Raw genomic sequence first — 17,386 nt, 5'->3', positions numbered from 1 at the left:
CCGCGAGTGAAGAAGACCCAGTAGTGCCCGTGTGCCGGTTCAACATAAAATCAGAATTGCTTGAGATGATCGCTATATCGCCTGAGTAATTTGAAAATAAAACTGGGACCAGAACGCTACACTGGATTGGGATAGAAATAAGAGAGGCGGCCATAAGGCCTATTGCACCTCGACCTACATAGATCTATTGTGTTCTTCTGTTAATTATAACTCACTCAGCTTCAGGCTATTTACCAACCTCCACAGCTTGCCAGCGCTGAGGAACACTACAACTTTTTTTAAGGAAGCATGGTTTAGTGCCCACGTACTCCTGCTTTTCGCACTGAGTGGATCCTTCGTCCTCGAAATAAATATGGGTGGATGGGTGGCTGTTTTGTCCTCCCGGCTTCTCAGCCGCCATTACTCCTCGGCTTTTTCCTCATCAAACAGTATTGGGTGGAGGAAATGGGATTGCCTGCCCCATATACTTCCACTGTAATTCAACATCAGCTAGTTCCTCTTTTCCGTGGGCAGTACTCCACCCTCCACACATAAACTGTTGACGGGCTTGTTCGGAAAGCCCCAGTAGCAATCCTTATACCAGCGATATATACTCTATCTAATTTCTGCAATCTACTTTTCCTTGCCGAGGAGAATACCATACATCCGTAATTTAATTTTGTACACAACAGCGATTTAAATACGTTAATTAATATTTCCCTCGTTGCTCCCCATCGAAAATTATTTAGAAATTTCATTAAATTTAGTACTTTTTTACTCTCGGCCGCAGTATGGTCGATGTGGTGCTGCCATCTCAGTTTATCTTTTAGCGAAAGAGGAGGGGCAGTATGTTCCCTCTTCAGTCTGCAGAAGTGTACTGCTTTTTTCGCCCTCGAAAATGTAAATCCGATGCCCTCAGCTTTCTGATCACCACATCGATCCCTTCTTGTACTTTTCTAGTTATTTCATTGATATCGTCTCCGCTGAAAAAGTCGACGCACAAAACCTTTAGCAGCGGAGCTTCCAATTTATCTACTATATTGTTTACTGCGATCCCGAATAACGTTACAGAAAGTACCGATCCTTGGAGGATTCCATTCTCTTTCCGACCATCATCCGATGTCACTGCTCCAATTTAAACCTTAAATCGTCGGCTTTCCAAAAAAGTATTTATTAATTTAAGGATTCTCCCCCGTAGCCCCCAGTCATGACATTTTTTCACAATCCCATATAGCCAGGTTGTATCGTAGAACTTCTCTAGATCGATGAAGACCGCGATGCAATGTTGTCTTCTTAGGAATGCATCCTGTATCGCGGTCTAGAGAAGGCCGGCCTGGTCAACGGGTGAGTGGCCTCTCCTGAACCCCGCCTGCTCCTGCGTTGGGTGTTTCCAGGTACCACACTAACCGTCTGTTTATCATGCTTTCCAATATCTTTCCCAGTCATGTCGTCAGGGATATGGGTCTATAGCTGCTGGGGGCGCTTGGATCTTTTCCTTCTTTTAGGATCGGACCACAATGGCCTCTTTCCAGCTGTCCGGGTATTCACCCGCTCCCCATATCTCGTTGTAAATTTCTAACAGTTTCATTTTAGCGGGAGCGTGTAGATTCCTTATAAGTGCATTTGGAATGTTGTCACTACCCTGTATCTTTAGTATTTTTAAATGTTGTCTCTAATTCGGCCATTGTCAGGTCCAAGTTGACCTGTTCCGTAACGCTTCCTTCAAGGTCCAATACATTTTCCAACTCCAGCCTTTCTTTAATTTGTTTAAATCTCTCTGAATATGACCGATCGCTCGAGACATTTGCATAATGGTCGGCGAGCGCATCGGCCACCTCTTTGACATCAGTTACCATTGAGTCATTGATTTTAAGGAGCGGAACCATAGGTGGCTTGTATTTCCCGGCGATGGTGTTAATCCTTCTCCAGACCTCCCCCTTCATGTCGCTTGTTAATTCTTTTACATAATTCTGTAGAGAGGCCTGTTTGGCCGCATTGACGATCCTTCTTTCTTTTGCCCTAGCTATTTTGAATGTGCTTAAATTTTCCTCCGTCGGATACGTATTAAATCCTTTAAAGGCCCGCTTCTGTTCTTTATTGGCCGCTTCGCACACCTTATTCCACCAGCGGACCTGTCTGCGTTGTCTAGGTCCCCCGGTAGTAGGTACTGATGTTGTTGCGGCGGCCTTAATCGCATTTGTAATTTCGTTAACGTCAGAGTCTACCTCCCCCGTTAAATCTGGGAGAGTCACTAACGTTGCATGGTTATATCTAGGACTTGCCACGTACAGTTCCAAACGAATGGAGCTGGTTATAGCGATGGGGAAATGGTCACTGAAATATAATTCGTAAAACGTATCCAATGTCACATCCGGGAACTAGGGTCGGAGAGGCAAACGTCAGATCAATAGCAGTGTAGTTTCCATTATATTAGTTAATATGTGTCTGTTTCCCCGTATTCAGTAATATTAAATGTGTATCGTCAACCATTTCTTCTATTTTTCTTCATATTCTATCAGTTTACTCTGAACCCACCACACATTGTGTCTTGTCGAAATCTCCCATTTAGCGAACGGGGTGAAGGAATCCATTAATTATTTCTTTTACTTCTTCATGATTTCAATTTCGATTTGGTAAGTAAATTGAACACAGTATTATTTCCTGGGGAATTTTTATTCTGGCAGCTACGATCTGAACGTTATCGTTTTCTATGCATATTTCTTCTGACTGTATTTCGTTTTTTGCATAAATAGCCACTCCCACGTGTGCTCTTCCTCCATGTGCTATTGGTACTCCCCGGGTGTAGGTGCGATATCCTCTCAAAGAGAATTGTTCCCCGGGCCGTAAATGGCTTTCTTGGAGGGAAATGGCTATAGGCGTAAGTTGTATAAGTGTATAAGCGATAATTCTTCGTAATCCTTCTATATGTGTTTTAATGCCTCTCAAGTTCCATTGGATGATTATCCCGTTCATTATAATTTATGTGTGGCCTCTCTATTATTACTCTCTTTCTTCGTTGCTGGGTCTGGCTTTCGGGGCCCCCCTTCGGCCAACCCCCGGATTTTTCTTTTATTTTTTCCGGGAACTGGCGTAAAGCCTTCGTTCCCGGTTGAGTCAGTTGACGTTTGACTCACGGACTCCATCTCCCAGCTATGCCCTTGGATGTCTCTTCCACGACATCCATTAAAGAGATAAGGGGGGGCTCCTCTGGAGGGAGATGGGGTCGTGATGCCTTGTCTGGCATCAACTCTTTTTGTTGTGGGGTGGGTATCTCCACCTCAGTTGTTGAAGGATGGGTTAGTTCCTTCAAAATCGCCCCCCTGGCTGGAGGAGCGCTCTGGGTTTTTGACCCCGGCAATGTCGGGGCCTTGATTATTACTGGGGGTGATTGCTCACCCCCTGGTTTTTGCCACTGACAAAAGTCAGTGGCTGGGTGTCTTTAGTGGCGATCAACCGAAAATTAATATACTGGCGGAGGTTGCTCGGTTTAGTTGTGGTTATAGCAGTTGGCCAGCAGCAGTCTTTTTTACATTGTAGATTCGGCCAAGCTGCTTACGTATCATTCGGCACAATTTGATAGGAGAATCTCCTTTAAAGTCACACTCTTTCTTTTCTAAGATCCAAAATCTGGCGAAATTATTCCTCTTCCTAGCCCAATCTATATTCTGTGTATCCTCAATTATTTTCTCTCTCCTTGTCCGTTTTCTCTTCAGAGTGGCAGTCGGATCAAACGGCTACAAAGTGGTAACATTCGTGAGTCCGTTATCAGTCCTACGTGTGGTTGCCTTTAGTCGGGTAGTGCCACTCGCCTCACCAACACCGACGGGATCCAATGAATAAGCACGTGGATGATCCCTATCCACGGGCTTACCGGCATTGTCGCCTTCCGGGTCTACGGCCTTATTTAATTGAAAAGGAGCAGCCTAATTTTCAGGGTGGTAGGTAGCTATCCTATAGTCGGCCAGTGGGGCTGCCACTAAGGTCTACCGACATACCTCTCCCTCCCTAGACTCTGGGACGCCTAGGACAGGAAAATGAAAAGATTAGTTTTGGGAAAGGGTAGTTACGGGAAAAAAGGTAAGGTTGTACAGTTAGTAGATGGCATGGGGGAGATTAAGGATAGCCACCAGGTGCGGGAGGGGTGCATGGTCACAGTTTAACCTCATGCCAGGGAGTTTTTTATTTTACTATTATTGCTTAACGGAATAATTTCCAGGCCAAAATTTTATCCCATCACATTGATGTCTTCGATTTTTTTTTAAATTCCACACAATTTTAAATAATATCAATAATTTTTATTAGCTCGTAAAAATTACAGTTTATTTCTATACAGTGAGTAGTTTTCATTTATTTCAGTCTTCTCCAGTTTGCGATGTTCCTAAAGCGTAAACCTAAAACCTTTTATTCTAAAATATGTGATAATATTTTTTCAAAATATTTAATATGTTTTAGGAAAGGTTATCGTTATCACAGGACGAAAAGATTGTGTTGGAAGAGGCATTGGACAGGATCATCAGCGCTATTATCAACCACAGAAACGAGCTGATGTCACGGACCCGCAAGTTCATCAGCCTGGTCGTCCACATCTTGGCCAAAAGTGAAAAAATGGAACCGGAAGCGCTCAGCTGCATCGCCCGTGCCGGTGTCACTTTTATGTCCGAGACGAGAAAACACCTGAACACGGTTTTCAAAGGATTCAGATCTGAGCTGGAGACAATGAAGAAAACGCTCTGGAGTGAGGACAGCGTCGACGGAAGCGACAAAGACGAGACTATAACTAAATTGATATCTGCTGAGCTCATGCGCGATGTGGAAGACGCCATAGCAGCCAGCTCGCGAACTTACGAAGTCAACAAAGTCCGCTTATTCGAAAAGTTCATGATATGCAAGGCCAAGAATTCCATTTAGGCCGGTTTTTGAGTTCCTTTCTTTTCAATTAGTTAATATCTTAATTAATATCGTTTATTGTATGTTTCTATTGTATGTTGCTACAAGTATAAAAAAGAATTTTGTTATTATATTTGTTTTTTGAGTTAAATATACATAAGTACAAATATTCATAATTAAAAAATATTTTGCAAATCGAAGTCAAATTCAAACCCAACTATGTAAACGTTTAATGTTAGTAGGAACGGTTGAACATGGAAGGACAATGTATCGTACACGAGAAGATAAATTATCGACAGCAGTTTCATCATCATACCCATGTTCCCTCTTGTTATGTCTAATTTGACAACTATCCCTTTCTTCAGTTCAATGATGACGAACAGCATATATTTGGGGACGATAGATAGTGAATTCATTCGAACCGTTGATTAAATCACATTTTAATTTGAGATGGAATCAGTTAAGAAAATGTGTATTATATTTTTTTTTAAACTTTGCTGAAAGTGAGGGAGAACAAAATTATATTCTTGTAAAATTACGAAGTATACGTTGTTCAATAATTTAATTTTTTATAAGCATTTCTACCTACAATTTTAGATTGTTTTTCTTTTTTCTTTGGTAAAATCTAGAATGATGAATTTGATACCCTTTATCATAAGCCACTGTATGTGTTTCGATGCTTTGTGTGGATGATTACATTATATAATAATAATTATTGGTATATATCACAATGTTCTTTTATTTCAAAGATTGCTTTATAATTTCCATTTTCCTGAAGAGGATGTTTGTTAGTCATTTCAAGAGTGTTTTTATTTTTTTTTAATTTATGATACCAAAAATATACAAATATATTTTGAGAAACCTTTAGAATTGCTCTCAATTTCTACGTAGTAAATATTATTTTTTCCCTTGTCCAGGTTTGCATGGGAAAAAAAGGTAAAACAAAAGTGAATGTAGTTTTTCCTTTTTAATGCCCCTCATTTTTGTATTTATTGTAATACTTTCATTCTCGTTATAATGCTACCAATTGAATTACTAAATGAATCTTGATGCATCTATTGTTTTGGGTGAAATTATTCTGTAAAGAGGATTTAATTTAGTGATAAATTATTCGACTGTGGAACCAGGACCGGACTTCTCCTATAACGTTTTTCTTGGGTAAACTTTCACCATTTAGGCTAACAATTTTCGCATATCCGAAATTTGTACTGTGTTGAATCATATCCGTTCATCCTGTGCTGAAAAAACCGACGAACAAACACAATCTGTCACTATTAAATATACAAACGCTTTAACAGTTTGAAAATTACTATTTTGAAAAAGTATATCAAGGATGGTTTGATAATTTTCCCGAATGATTATATAAAAATTAATAATTACAGAAGTTAAAGTTTTAAGCTAAAGATACAATATAATGATAACAAATAGCTAAAAAATACAGAATTATAACAACATTCGAACTAAAAATTATAAAGCGCAAGTAAAAGAATATTTCTAGAAAATAGAAAAACATATATAGTTTATATTTTTATTGCTACTGTTGAATTATAGTAATTTGTGTTAACATGAATTTGCTACCCTGGCGTAATTTAAAGTAAGCGCCTCGATTTTAGCTTCTGTGTTAGTCATTGCCAGTTCGATTTTCTTTTCGAGAAAAGGGTTCTTCAAATCCTCGAACTGCTTCTCTGAAATCGTCTTGTCTTCGATGCTGCGTCTGATTGCCTCCAGGGATTTCTGCTCCTTCCTCAGACCGTCTTCCAGTGCTTTCTCTACATCTTTCATCAACTTGGCTCCTGCCGTCTTGGCGCAGTTTTCCGAGCTGCGGCCTTTCCTCGACGCTTGGCTAACTTTGTGGTCGATTTTCATGTTTGTATCTTTTATCACGTCGTCGATTAACTGAGAAATTTCCCTTTCCAAACTTTCAATCCTGGTCGTAACATCTTTGGCAAGTTCCTCGTTCATACCCTTTAAACATTCAAAAAGCGGGTGAGATATATAATTATACTAGTTGCAATAATCTTGTTAGTCATTTTATGCCTCTTTTTAATTAAAAGAAATAAAAAATTTTATTTACATAATTATTTATTATTGTTGAGCTTAGAGTTCCAACCACACATACACCACTCAAACATACAAACACTACAAAAATTAAATATAAAATCTTCAAACCAATTTGAATATATTAAAACAATTTTATTAGTCTGTTTTGATAATGTAAAAATGTTAGAAATATCAAAATTTGGTTGCATTTGCTCAAACAATTTATGTACAAACACATAAAAATGATAATTATTTTAACATCTACACAGTGACCTTTTTTATGGATTCCAATCGATGGAGAGTTAGTTTTTGTATTACTTTTTTTTAAGAGGGTTCGCAACAGCAGATATATCAGCCCTCGGGGTGCCGGTGTTTTTGAAAAAAAGACCATTTGTATGTACGTCGGGTTCGAATGCAGGGCTGCTGGATTCGAACCCGGGACCTTTACCTTACAGTGACCGCCGTGTCAATCTCTAAACTGCGGCCACCGACGCCCCCTGTAAAGTTAGTTAAAACTTGGTTTTCTAATTCCGGTTGAGGAAAGGGTGCAATAAAACTGATGGTGTAGATAGGTCAGAACTTATCAGAACTAAAGTTTGGTTTGTTTAAATAATTATTATTTTCAATCGAATAAATATAATAGTATTTTGTTTAACATGGAAAAACTAATTTTTACTCTCGTTATGCTACTATAAGACTTAATTAAAAAATGATATTTTATCTGTCTAAAACCACTATCAATTTTAAATGTTTTTGTTGTTTTGAATTCAAATCTGTGATAAAGAGTAGTATACAATAATTCAAAATCAAAACAGGTTTTTTATACTATTTCATGTCCATTTACAACAAAAATCTTTTGCAAAAGTCTAAGCCCCTGAAATAAAATTAATTTGTATTTCAGTGTTTATAGAAATCTTAGAAAATGGAAGATCTTTAACGATGTCTAAATAATTTTAAGGTTTATTATGAAATTTGGTCGTTGCTGATGTGTTGATTTATTCGGTGCGTTTCGGCATCTTCAGTGTTGGGTCTGTGTGATTTCTGGGAAATTACGTATCTTTTATAAGGTCGCAATGTGTGTATCTTTGTTAGTAGGTGCCTTTGGTGGATTATGTCTTTTCCCTCTGTAGTACGTTTATCATCAATTTATTTGACTCCTCATTGTTCGTTATGTGGTAAACAAATTGGTAAATAAATTTAAAGATATTGGAACCTCTTGAGAAATTGAGAATTGATCGGCATGATTATCTGTTTACTGAATACGTAATGTTTTCCTCCAACAGTGAAACAATAAATTTAAATAAATGCCTAGTGAATTGAATATATTTTTTATTGTTGGCCATTATTTTCGTTAGGCTGACATTTGAACAGTTAACATTTGTTAAAATCATGATATCACAATCGCCGTAAGATCTGTGGAACTAGATCATGGAAAGACGTAAGTGAAAAGAAGAGAATCGATGTTAATTTACATTCTTTTGAGCATGGAAGGTATCCATGCGGGACTCTGTAGAAAATTTGAATACAATAAAAAATGCGGTTATTTAATTTTCCTCATAAAAAGCAAATATCAAATGGAAAAAATACTCATTTAATTGTGTTTTTATTTTAAATTTAAATCGTTCAAAATAAGAGTTAGAATATGAATTAAATTTAAAATAAATAAATACCACCTAAAACGATTTATATAATAAATGAAGGAATTGGTCAAAATAATGATAGAAAATCGCCAACGCCATCTGGTACATGTATCATTTCTCAATTTGCGAAGAGGGGTCGAAAAGCTGTTATTACTGGCGAGCCAGCTCAAATGGAAAAGTTTCCCAGCTTTCCAAGCAAAGGGACGGAAAACAAGCCTCCCAAGTCGCTCGGTCGCCCAATTAAAGTTGTTTCCCTCCGAGGAGGTTCGGCGTCGGAAGGGATAAAAGTCTAAAACTTAAACCCCGACAAAGAAAGAAGAAGAAGAAATTGGTAAACGGCGAATAAGAAAACACTAAACTACAAGTTTTCAAGTAATTTTGTACGCTTGTGAGAAGTTGCCATTCCTTAAAAACCTGGGGGCTACAAAAATTTATGAAACGCGTGTTAAAACATGTCTTTTAAGATTGACTTTCTTTTCTTTCGGTTTTTGTTGAAGTCACGTGAGGGGTCTTTATTGAACTTCACGACGCATTTATTTCACTTTTTATTGTCAATACGTATTTTAGGACCACTTACGGTTTCTCTTTACTAAGCTAACAAACAAAAACATGCAAATTCTTTCCAAAAAAATCAATTATATAGACTCTATCTTACATGTGTAACTTACAGAGTTTATTGACAATAATTTCTGTTTGTATTTGTTAGCCTTGAAAACGAATACCAGTAGTGATCCTGAAATGTGTATTGACAACAAAAAGTAAAACATGAGGTTAAAGTACACCAATAATCTTTTATAAATTTCTTGGTGCGCAACTGTATTTAATTGAACAAATCCATTCTCGTTTTCTATCACTACTTACTCTCCTTTTTTCATTGAAGTAATAACTCTGGCTCTTAAATTTGCAGTTATTTTGGTTACGTATTTCTTTCTCATCATTGACTTTATCACACAGACACCTGTCTTTATTTTAATACACTTCCTTTATATAAACAATCTGTTTATCACCATTTTTTCTATGTACCTTTATTTTTCTTAAATTCAACCAAACTATTATTCTCTGATTAGACTTTTGCGTAATTTTTTGATAGAATCTCAGTCGTCACATTCGCTTCTCGTATTCTCCCTTCGCTTCTCGTATTCTCCCACTCACCTTTAACTATCACTTTTCTCATTATTTCTCTCTCTCTCTCTCTCTCTCTCTCTCTCTCTCTCTCTCTCTCTCTCTCTCTCTCTCTCTCTCTAGCAGGATTCGAACACACTGTCCTTTAACTCTCACTCTTCTCATTCTTTTCCTCTCACCCATCTTTCTATTTATTTATATGTCTGTCTACCTTTCTAAGTATAAATGTCTCTATCTCTCTACCAATCTTTTTCTCACAATATACTATCTCTAATTCACTCTTAATAACTATGTATTTATTTATCTCTGTCTGTCTATCTGTCTAATAGCTTGAAAGTGATGACAGTATTTCTCTTTTTCACTATCTGTTTCTCATAATTGTTTTTTTTTTTCAGTTATTATTTCTGTCTTATTGCTGAAATTTCACAGAATTTTATGTTCACATTGAATTTTTTCACACTCACTTAATCCCTTTACCACTCTCCTCCTGTCCCTCTTTCTCGCTCCCTACATTTCTCTTACTCTTGATCTCTTTTGTCTTTACTTGTTTTCTCTCAAGGTTTTTAGTTGATATAAAAAAGTCAATGGCACGAGCGGGACTCGAACACACGATTCAAAAGATGGGGTTGATACGGGAAGTTCTATACCTCTCTCAACTAAAATCTCAACTTAAAACCTTAATTAATTGTAATAAATTAATTGGTCAAGCGGACAACGAAATTAGTGAATTTAATAAGAGAACAATGTTATTTATTTCAATACCTAAGTTCAGCATACATTGTTATTTCAATTATTTATTCTTACTATGTAACGTTTTGGTTGAGGTGAAAAAGCTAGTGGGACGAGCGGGTTTCGAACCCACGACCTTCGGCTCAATACGCCGTTGTTCTAACCACTTGAGCTATCGTGACTTAAAGAATAAGTAATTGAAATGATTAATATGGTCAATTAAACCACAAAACATAAATGTATTAATGTACATTTTCATAATAAGAACTTAAAAAGACCTCATGCTTAATAAGTAAACTATCAAAGCTACATAAAAACAAGGTCAGAAGTAACAGGCGACTCACACATGCACAACTGTCATAGTTATAATCTAAATTAACTTGTTTACTACTCCCTTTGTAAACATGAAGCAATTAACCGTTTAATTTGGTCATAATTTACTGTTGTTATTTTTTTCTGAGATATGTACATTCTTCACAAATTTTTCCTAATTTTAATTACAGTAAAATTTCATTTCAAATAGATCGATACAGATAGGGGTACATAGAGAGTGCAAAATATATTTTTTATATTCAATCAAAATATTTCTACTCACTCAAAGTGTTTGCATTCTTGCAAGACAAAAACTTTGAGTGAATAGAAATACTTTGATTTAATATAAAAAATATATGTGTGGACATTATTATTCAGATATCGTGAGATGCGGTCTGGTGTGATGTAGGTTTCAGAAAAACATTTTCTTTAGCGTGCTAACGTTTCGAACTTTTATTGAGATCATCTTCAGGGCCGGGGATTTACAAACAATGTTTACATTTAACAAATACATTTAGGATGTGGAAAAGTGAATTTATACAATGGAAAATATATTTTATATTCAAACAAAGTATTTCTACTCACTCAAAGTGTTTGTCTTCTGTGTAATTGTGCCATCCTTGCGTGTCATGTTGAGAGTGCCAGTGAGATTTTACTGTTTTATGTTTATATATGTTTGGTTTTGAAGGGGTGGGGAAAGTAAAGCTAAATTGTTGGCAAATTAGACTACGTGAAAAGTATTTGATGTGTGGAATGGAAACGTTGGCACGATAAAGAAAATCTTTTTCTGAAACCTACATCACACCAGACCGCATCTCACGATATCTGAATAATAAAAAATATATTTTGCATTTGTATAAATTCACTTTTCCACATCCTAAATGTATTTGTTAAATGTAAACAATATTTGTAAATCCCAGGCCCTGAAGATGATCTCAATAAAGACCGAAACGTTGGCACGATAAAGAAAGTGTTTTTCTGAAACCTACGTCACACCAGACCGCATTTCACGATCTCCAAATAATATAAAAATAAAGTTTAACAGTTTATTTGTTTTATATACCAATACAAATATAACTTTCTAGGAATACTTTACATTAATAGAGAAACACGCAGCATTAATGACAGAACAGATACATGTAAACTGAGCCGTAGTTGCGTTAACATCATAAAGCAAATAAACATTTCAACTTTATTTTTATAATTCCCTTTCCTTCGTTAGCGTCCATAATAATTACCATCCTTTCCAATATTGAATCAACCCCGAATCACAAATCTAACACAAAACATCATCATTCTCGACTTGCTTTGAGTTAAATAAAACCGCCTATGATCAAAGAAAATTTTCAAGATTTACCGCGTCCCTACCCTGCCAGAATTAATTTAAAAACAGCAGAATACAAATTCACGATTCGCATCAATTTCACACGAAACAATTATGACACTACAACAATAGTACTACACTTTATGAGAGTACGAAATAGTTGGTACAAATTTTATATTACATTTGTATTTTACTCTTTCTAATCAATAAATGTTTTGTAATTCACCAACGTTTTAAAAATTACCTGAATATAGGTCTCTTGTTTTTTTTATCTACTTCAATCCTGACCGCTCCTCACGACTTCAACCAATAATGACAATTAATGTTTAAACTTTAATTTGGTAAAAAATATGTCAGCATATAAAAAAGTCGCAAATAGCGTGAACGAACAGTAAATACTTTAGAAGTTTTAAATCTCAAATTTTCTATCATTGTATAACTTCATTTTTTTCTCATCCTACATTTATTTATACAATTGAAACAATGTTTATAAATCCTAGGTCCTGAAGATGATCTCAATAAAGATCGAAACGTAGGCACGATAAAGATAATATTTTTCTAAAACCTACGCCTAAGTAGACCGCGTCTCACGACCTCCAAAGAGACATTAAGTAACAATGACTAAATACCACACATACTTTAGAAGATATAAGAGATAAAACAAATAAAAACTCGAAACAGCGAATTGTTTAATTTTACAATAATTCCACATAAAAGAATGTAAAATGCAAATTCTTTTTGAATATGAGCACCTAGAACAGCATTTCTTGTAAAAATGTTGTACAGATTGTCAAAAATTTTAATATATTTTAATTTAAAAAAAGGTTTTTCGTCCGTATGGACAGGCATCCTATTATTTTATTCATATTAAATATTTTATTCCTATTAAATACCACTAAATGATCCTGGGTGCATGAAAACCACCTTCGAGTGTGAAGTAAAATATGGCAAGCATTGTCCAACAGTGATAAGATGCCTTCAATATATTTTTTCCATACATAATCGTGTTAAAGTCTAAATTTTGTGGGGGGGAGGATAATCTGCTAAACATTTTAACAATAAAAAACCCAAAATTAATTACCTCTGACACCCAATTTCAATTCGGTTCCTTCTTCATGAATTATTATTAGTTTTCTTTTCGATTTTTTCTTTAATCTCCGCAAGTTAAGCCGATCCGGAGTAATGAATCACAGCGGATTTGGCGTCTAGACAATCTTTACAAAAAGGCCCGACCGGTTAAACAAGGATTAAACTTCTTTCGTCGACCCATCCGTTATGGTAAGTTTTCAAGCAAGGCCCTACTCATAAATCAGCAAAAGTACTACGTATTTCCTCGGTGGAGGAAACGTTTATCTGTCCAATAAATGAATAAATCTAACATCAATTGAAATCACCGTAAGAAATCAACTTTTCTTTAAAATAATAGGAAAGTAGTTCAACTGAAATATTTAAAACAGCCATCTGTTATACAATAAATTTTTAACAGATTCGTCTAAATATGAACAAAACCCATTTAAAATATCTTCACCCAACTCGAAAATCCCTTTTTCAAACACAATAGGAGCAGAATTCATGGATTCCATTGACCCTCAGACAATGATGTTCAATTCTTTGATCAAATTTCCGCCTACAGGTCATTTATTCATGTGCCAATATGATTCGCATAAAGCAAAAAGGAAAATGAATGAACTTGAACCTTTTATGAAAGGTAAAGCAAAGTAACAATATGATAATTTAATTTATTTACATTCAGCCTGCTCTCACTTCCTTCTGGTGTAAAAACTGGATCAAATTGTTGTTTATCGGGCCAACGTTTCGACCTTTATTGTGATCATCTTTAGGGCCTGGGATTCAAAAACTATAAAACAATTCACACACTTTTTTCCAAAATTAATGATCACACACCAGTAACAAATAAATCTGACGTAATTTACAAAATTATCCGGCAACTTACATCGGTATTACATCCCAATATCTGGATAAGAGAATAAAGCAACATATCTATGATTGCGAAAAAAAACCAAGCAAAATCCTACAGCACTGGCTACAAACCAGTTTGAACAACAACACAATTTCGACTTCAATAATCCAAAAATATTACACAAGGAACAAACATAAACATAAATTTTTAGAAATGGTTTACATCAACATGGATAAACACAGCATGAATTACAGAACAGAAACATGTAAACTCAGTGACAGCAAGCTAAATTCAAAATCGATAACAAGGGGCTCGGTGGCCGCAAGGTTTAGTCTTTGACACGGCGCTCATCACTGTAATGTAAAGGTCCCGGGTTCGAATCCAGCGGCCCTGCATCCGAACCTGACATACTTACAAATGGGCTTTTTTTTTAAACACCGGCACCCTCGTAAAAAAAAAAAAAATATATATATATATATATCGATAACACACATATATCATCATCACATCAACAAAACATATAATATAACACATATCAAACATTTGTACATAGTCTAATTCTTCAACAATTTGGCTTTCATTTTCCTATGATTGAATCTAAAATTTCTAGCATTGTATAAATTCATTTTTTTCACATCCTACCTGTATTTGTAAAATTTAAACAATGTTTATAAATCCTAGGCCCTGAAGATGATCTCAATAAAGATCGAAACGTTGGCAAGATAAAGAAACTGTTTTTCTAAAACCTACGTCACACCAGACCACATCTCACGATCTCCAAATAAAATAAAAAATAAAGTTTAACGATTATTTTTTACACACATTAATTTTTATATTTCCATTTCTTTCGTTATCGTCCATCGTTTCCAATAACTTATTTTCTTCCTAGTTCGGTAAGCATTGTGACACTGTGTACGCACTATTGTTGTTGCAGTCGACTTAAGAGTCCTCAAATTATTTGATAATGGTTTTCTTCGACAGCAAGCCTGAGAAGTTCGTTTAAAATTAATAATTGTGTTCTTCCTATGCCGGTATTCGAATTCGGTGTCCCGCACTAAAAACCACCGGTGTAATAGTGGTGTTTTTGATGCCAAGGCCAAATGACTGAGTTTTTACTCATAACACGATTGTACTAAGACTGCAGTTCCCCTCGTTCATACTTAAAGATACAGGGAAAGTGAAACTTCTGTCCTCCCCACTTTTTGTTATTGGGTCGTTTTTGGGGAAAACACAAAGACAAGCGAACTTTTATTTTTGTCTAGTTTCTCTTGAGTTTCGATCTTACTCTCCAGAGTAATATACTCGTCAATGTCCTTTTTTTGAAAGTTTACTTGTCGAAAAATCCAACGGTGCAAACAGGTTTTAATTTGGAACATTTTTTTTTTTCAGAAGAACCAAATATTTTCCAAACATCTCTACTAAAAACGAATTTATTCATAATATTTTTCTTAATTACGCAGAAAACACACTTTGAGTGAGTACAAATACTTTGATTGAATCTGCAATTTCTAGCAATGTATAACTTCATTTTTTTCACATCCTACATGTATTTGTAAAATTGAAAAAATACTTATAAATACCAGGCCCTGAAGATGATCTCAATAAAGATCGAAACATTGGCATGATAAAAAAACCGTTTTTTTAAACCGACGTCATACTAGACCGCATCTCACGATCTCAGAATCTGCGAATAATCATTGACTAACGGTCACTAAACACCACACGTTTATTCATAAAGTTAATTCATAGAAATAGTGACAAAAATAAGTTTTCCAGATGAAACCACATTTTTTTAATGGATTTGGGATTGTCCTTAAGGGGAAGGAAAGCAGTCACAACATCACAAAAATTAAATTTGGAGGTGGGATTTTGGGTAATAAATTTGTACGTCTGGTTTCCTTTCAATGGAAATTTAACTTTCTTTCCAGTTTATTTATTATTTTAATTGGTCGTAAATCATTTGCTCAAGGTATCTCAATATTTAAGGAATAAAGCATTAAATAATGAATGTGTCAAAACGCTTTCAGAAATTTTCATTTCTCGGTATCTCATTTGAAATAGTATTCGTATTCTGGTTTTCTTGAGAGTTCGATCAAAACATTTTTGCTCATGAGAAACTAGGCAAAAAAAGCCGATGTTACTCGGGGTCGGAACCAAAAACGCTCCAATAAAATGAAAATTTAAACTCACCCTGTTTATTAACAAGCGTAAACAAATCAACATAAACAAAAATTGAGTGTTAACAATCGGTTATTTTAATTTGTTAGCATAGTAGTAAACGACAGGAAACTGCTTAACGTAATTCAGAACTGTTTGAACTCAACCGAATACACCAAAGAGGTCTTAGTAATTTTATACTTCAATAGAACTACGAAGTAATTAAATTTTAAAGAATAGAATACTTTGGTTAAATCATATCCAATGAATTGTACTGGAATAAGTAAAATATGTGAATATTACCTAAACAAAAGAAATTCTCTTGACTAGTAATATCATGGCAGAGTAAAAATTCTTTTTAAATTGTTAAAAAAACAATATGACCACCAAAGTTAATTTTTGACGCATTCTCATGCAGATTACTAATAAACATCTAATGATGTTGAAATAATTAACATCACTGCCAGCTTTCTAATAAGTTGCATAAACTCGAACGTGAAGTTATTTATAACTAGGATTACTAATTTACAATAACATATAGTTATAGATGTAATAATTTGATCAATTTACCATTATGTAAACTGTTAGTAGGTGTAGTTAAAAATGTAATTGAAAGCTCTAGTTTTTCTGGGTCAAGATATTTCAGTTTTAAATAAAGTAGATTTAGTCAATACGTACATAATCAATGAGCAATTGGCTGTCAATATACCAATCGATGGAATATTTTGTTTAAACTCACATGGCCGAAGGCGAAAAGGAGGCAAAAGCACAACAGCAGCTTGCACATATTGAACTGTCGGACTGGGAAATAAAGAAGGTGTCGCAACCTTATATAAGTCAACAAGTTGTTTACACAAGAGGACGAAGGAGGGGCGACCAACCGCCATTTGTGCGTGTCTTTTCACGCAAATGTGTAACGCACGGTGGGAAAAATCTTTAAGCTTTTGGTAAGCCCTGATGTAATGGTCATCAAACTGTCCTCCGTTAAATTTTGAACGTATATCAACTAAAACACATTAGAAATATTACGCGAAAGTTTCATGATTGCTGAAAAATTTCAACCAGGTTGAAAGGTGTGTAACCCGGTGTAATGAAAAGCAATTGAGTACTACATAATGAACCAAACTCGGCGAAGCGTAAAAAAATAAAATTGTTTCAGTTTATTTGTATGTAGCAGTATGATTCATATGTATATAGACGTACAATAAGCCAGAAATCACCGGGACATTTTCCAGCGGTTTCACCTAATGCGCTTTTGTAATTGTCAATCCTCCT

General features: G+C 35.4%; 2 protein-coding genes across 8 annotated transcripts in view; one reads left to right on the top strand and one right to left on the bottom strand.

Moving 5' to 3' along the window:
• The window catches only part of LOC106667194, a 38,753-nt gene extending 33,754 nt beyond the window's left edge, over positions 1-4,999 (top strand). For all 6 annotated transcript variants that reach the window (XM_014394985.2, XM_014395023.2, XM_014395005.2 and 3 more), the window contains one exon: positions 4,432-4,999. In XM_014394985.2, the coding sequence (XP_014250471.1) occupies positions 4,432-4,887 (456 nt within the window). In that variant the 3' untranslated portion in view covers positions 4,888-4,999. The remainder of the gene's footprint in view (positions 1-4,431) is intronic.
• A 1,381-nt stretch (positions 5,000-6,380) lies between these two features.
• Positions 6,381-16,952, bottom strand: LOC106667346. 2 transcript variants are annotated; one of them, XM_014395238.2, is made up of 2 exons: positions 16,851-16,952; positions 6,381-6,831 (listed from the first exon to the last, which is right to left on the bottom strand). In XM_014395238.2, the coding sequence occupies exons 1-2, from the start codon at positions 16,896-16,898 to the stop codon at positions 6,427-6,429; spliced, it is 453 nt and encodes a 150-aa protein (XP_014250724.1). In that variant the 5' UTR covers positions 16,899-16,952; the 3' UTR covers positions 6,381-6,426. The 2 variants fall into 2 exon arrangements, with proteins under 2 accessions (XP_014250724.1, XP_014250732.1); XM_014395246.1 differs by having other exon boundaries at positions 16,790-16,908.
• Between the last annotated feature and the right edge of the window lie 434 nt (positions 16,953-17,386).

This window comes from Cimex lectularius, unplaced genomic scaffold (assembly GCF_000648675.2).
Source record: "Cimex lectularius strain Harlan isolate CLEC.00 unplaced genomic scaffold, Clec_2.1 scaffold133, whole genome shotgun sequence".
In the NCBI taxonomy this organism is placed as follows: domain Eukaryota; kingdom Metazoa; phylum Arthropoda; class Insecta; order Hemiptera; family Cimicidae; genus Cimex; species Cimex lectularius.
This window is presented reverse-complemented; position numbering and strand designations above follow the sequence as displayed.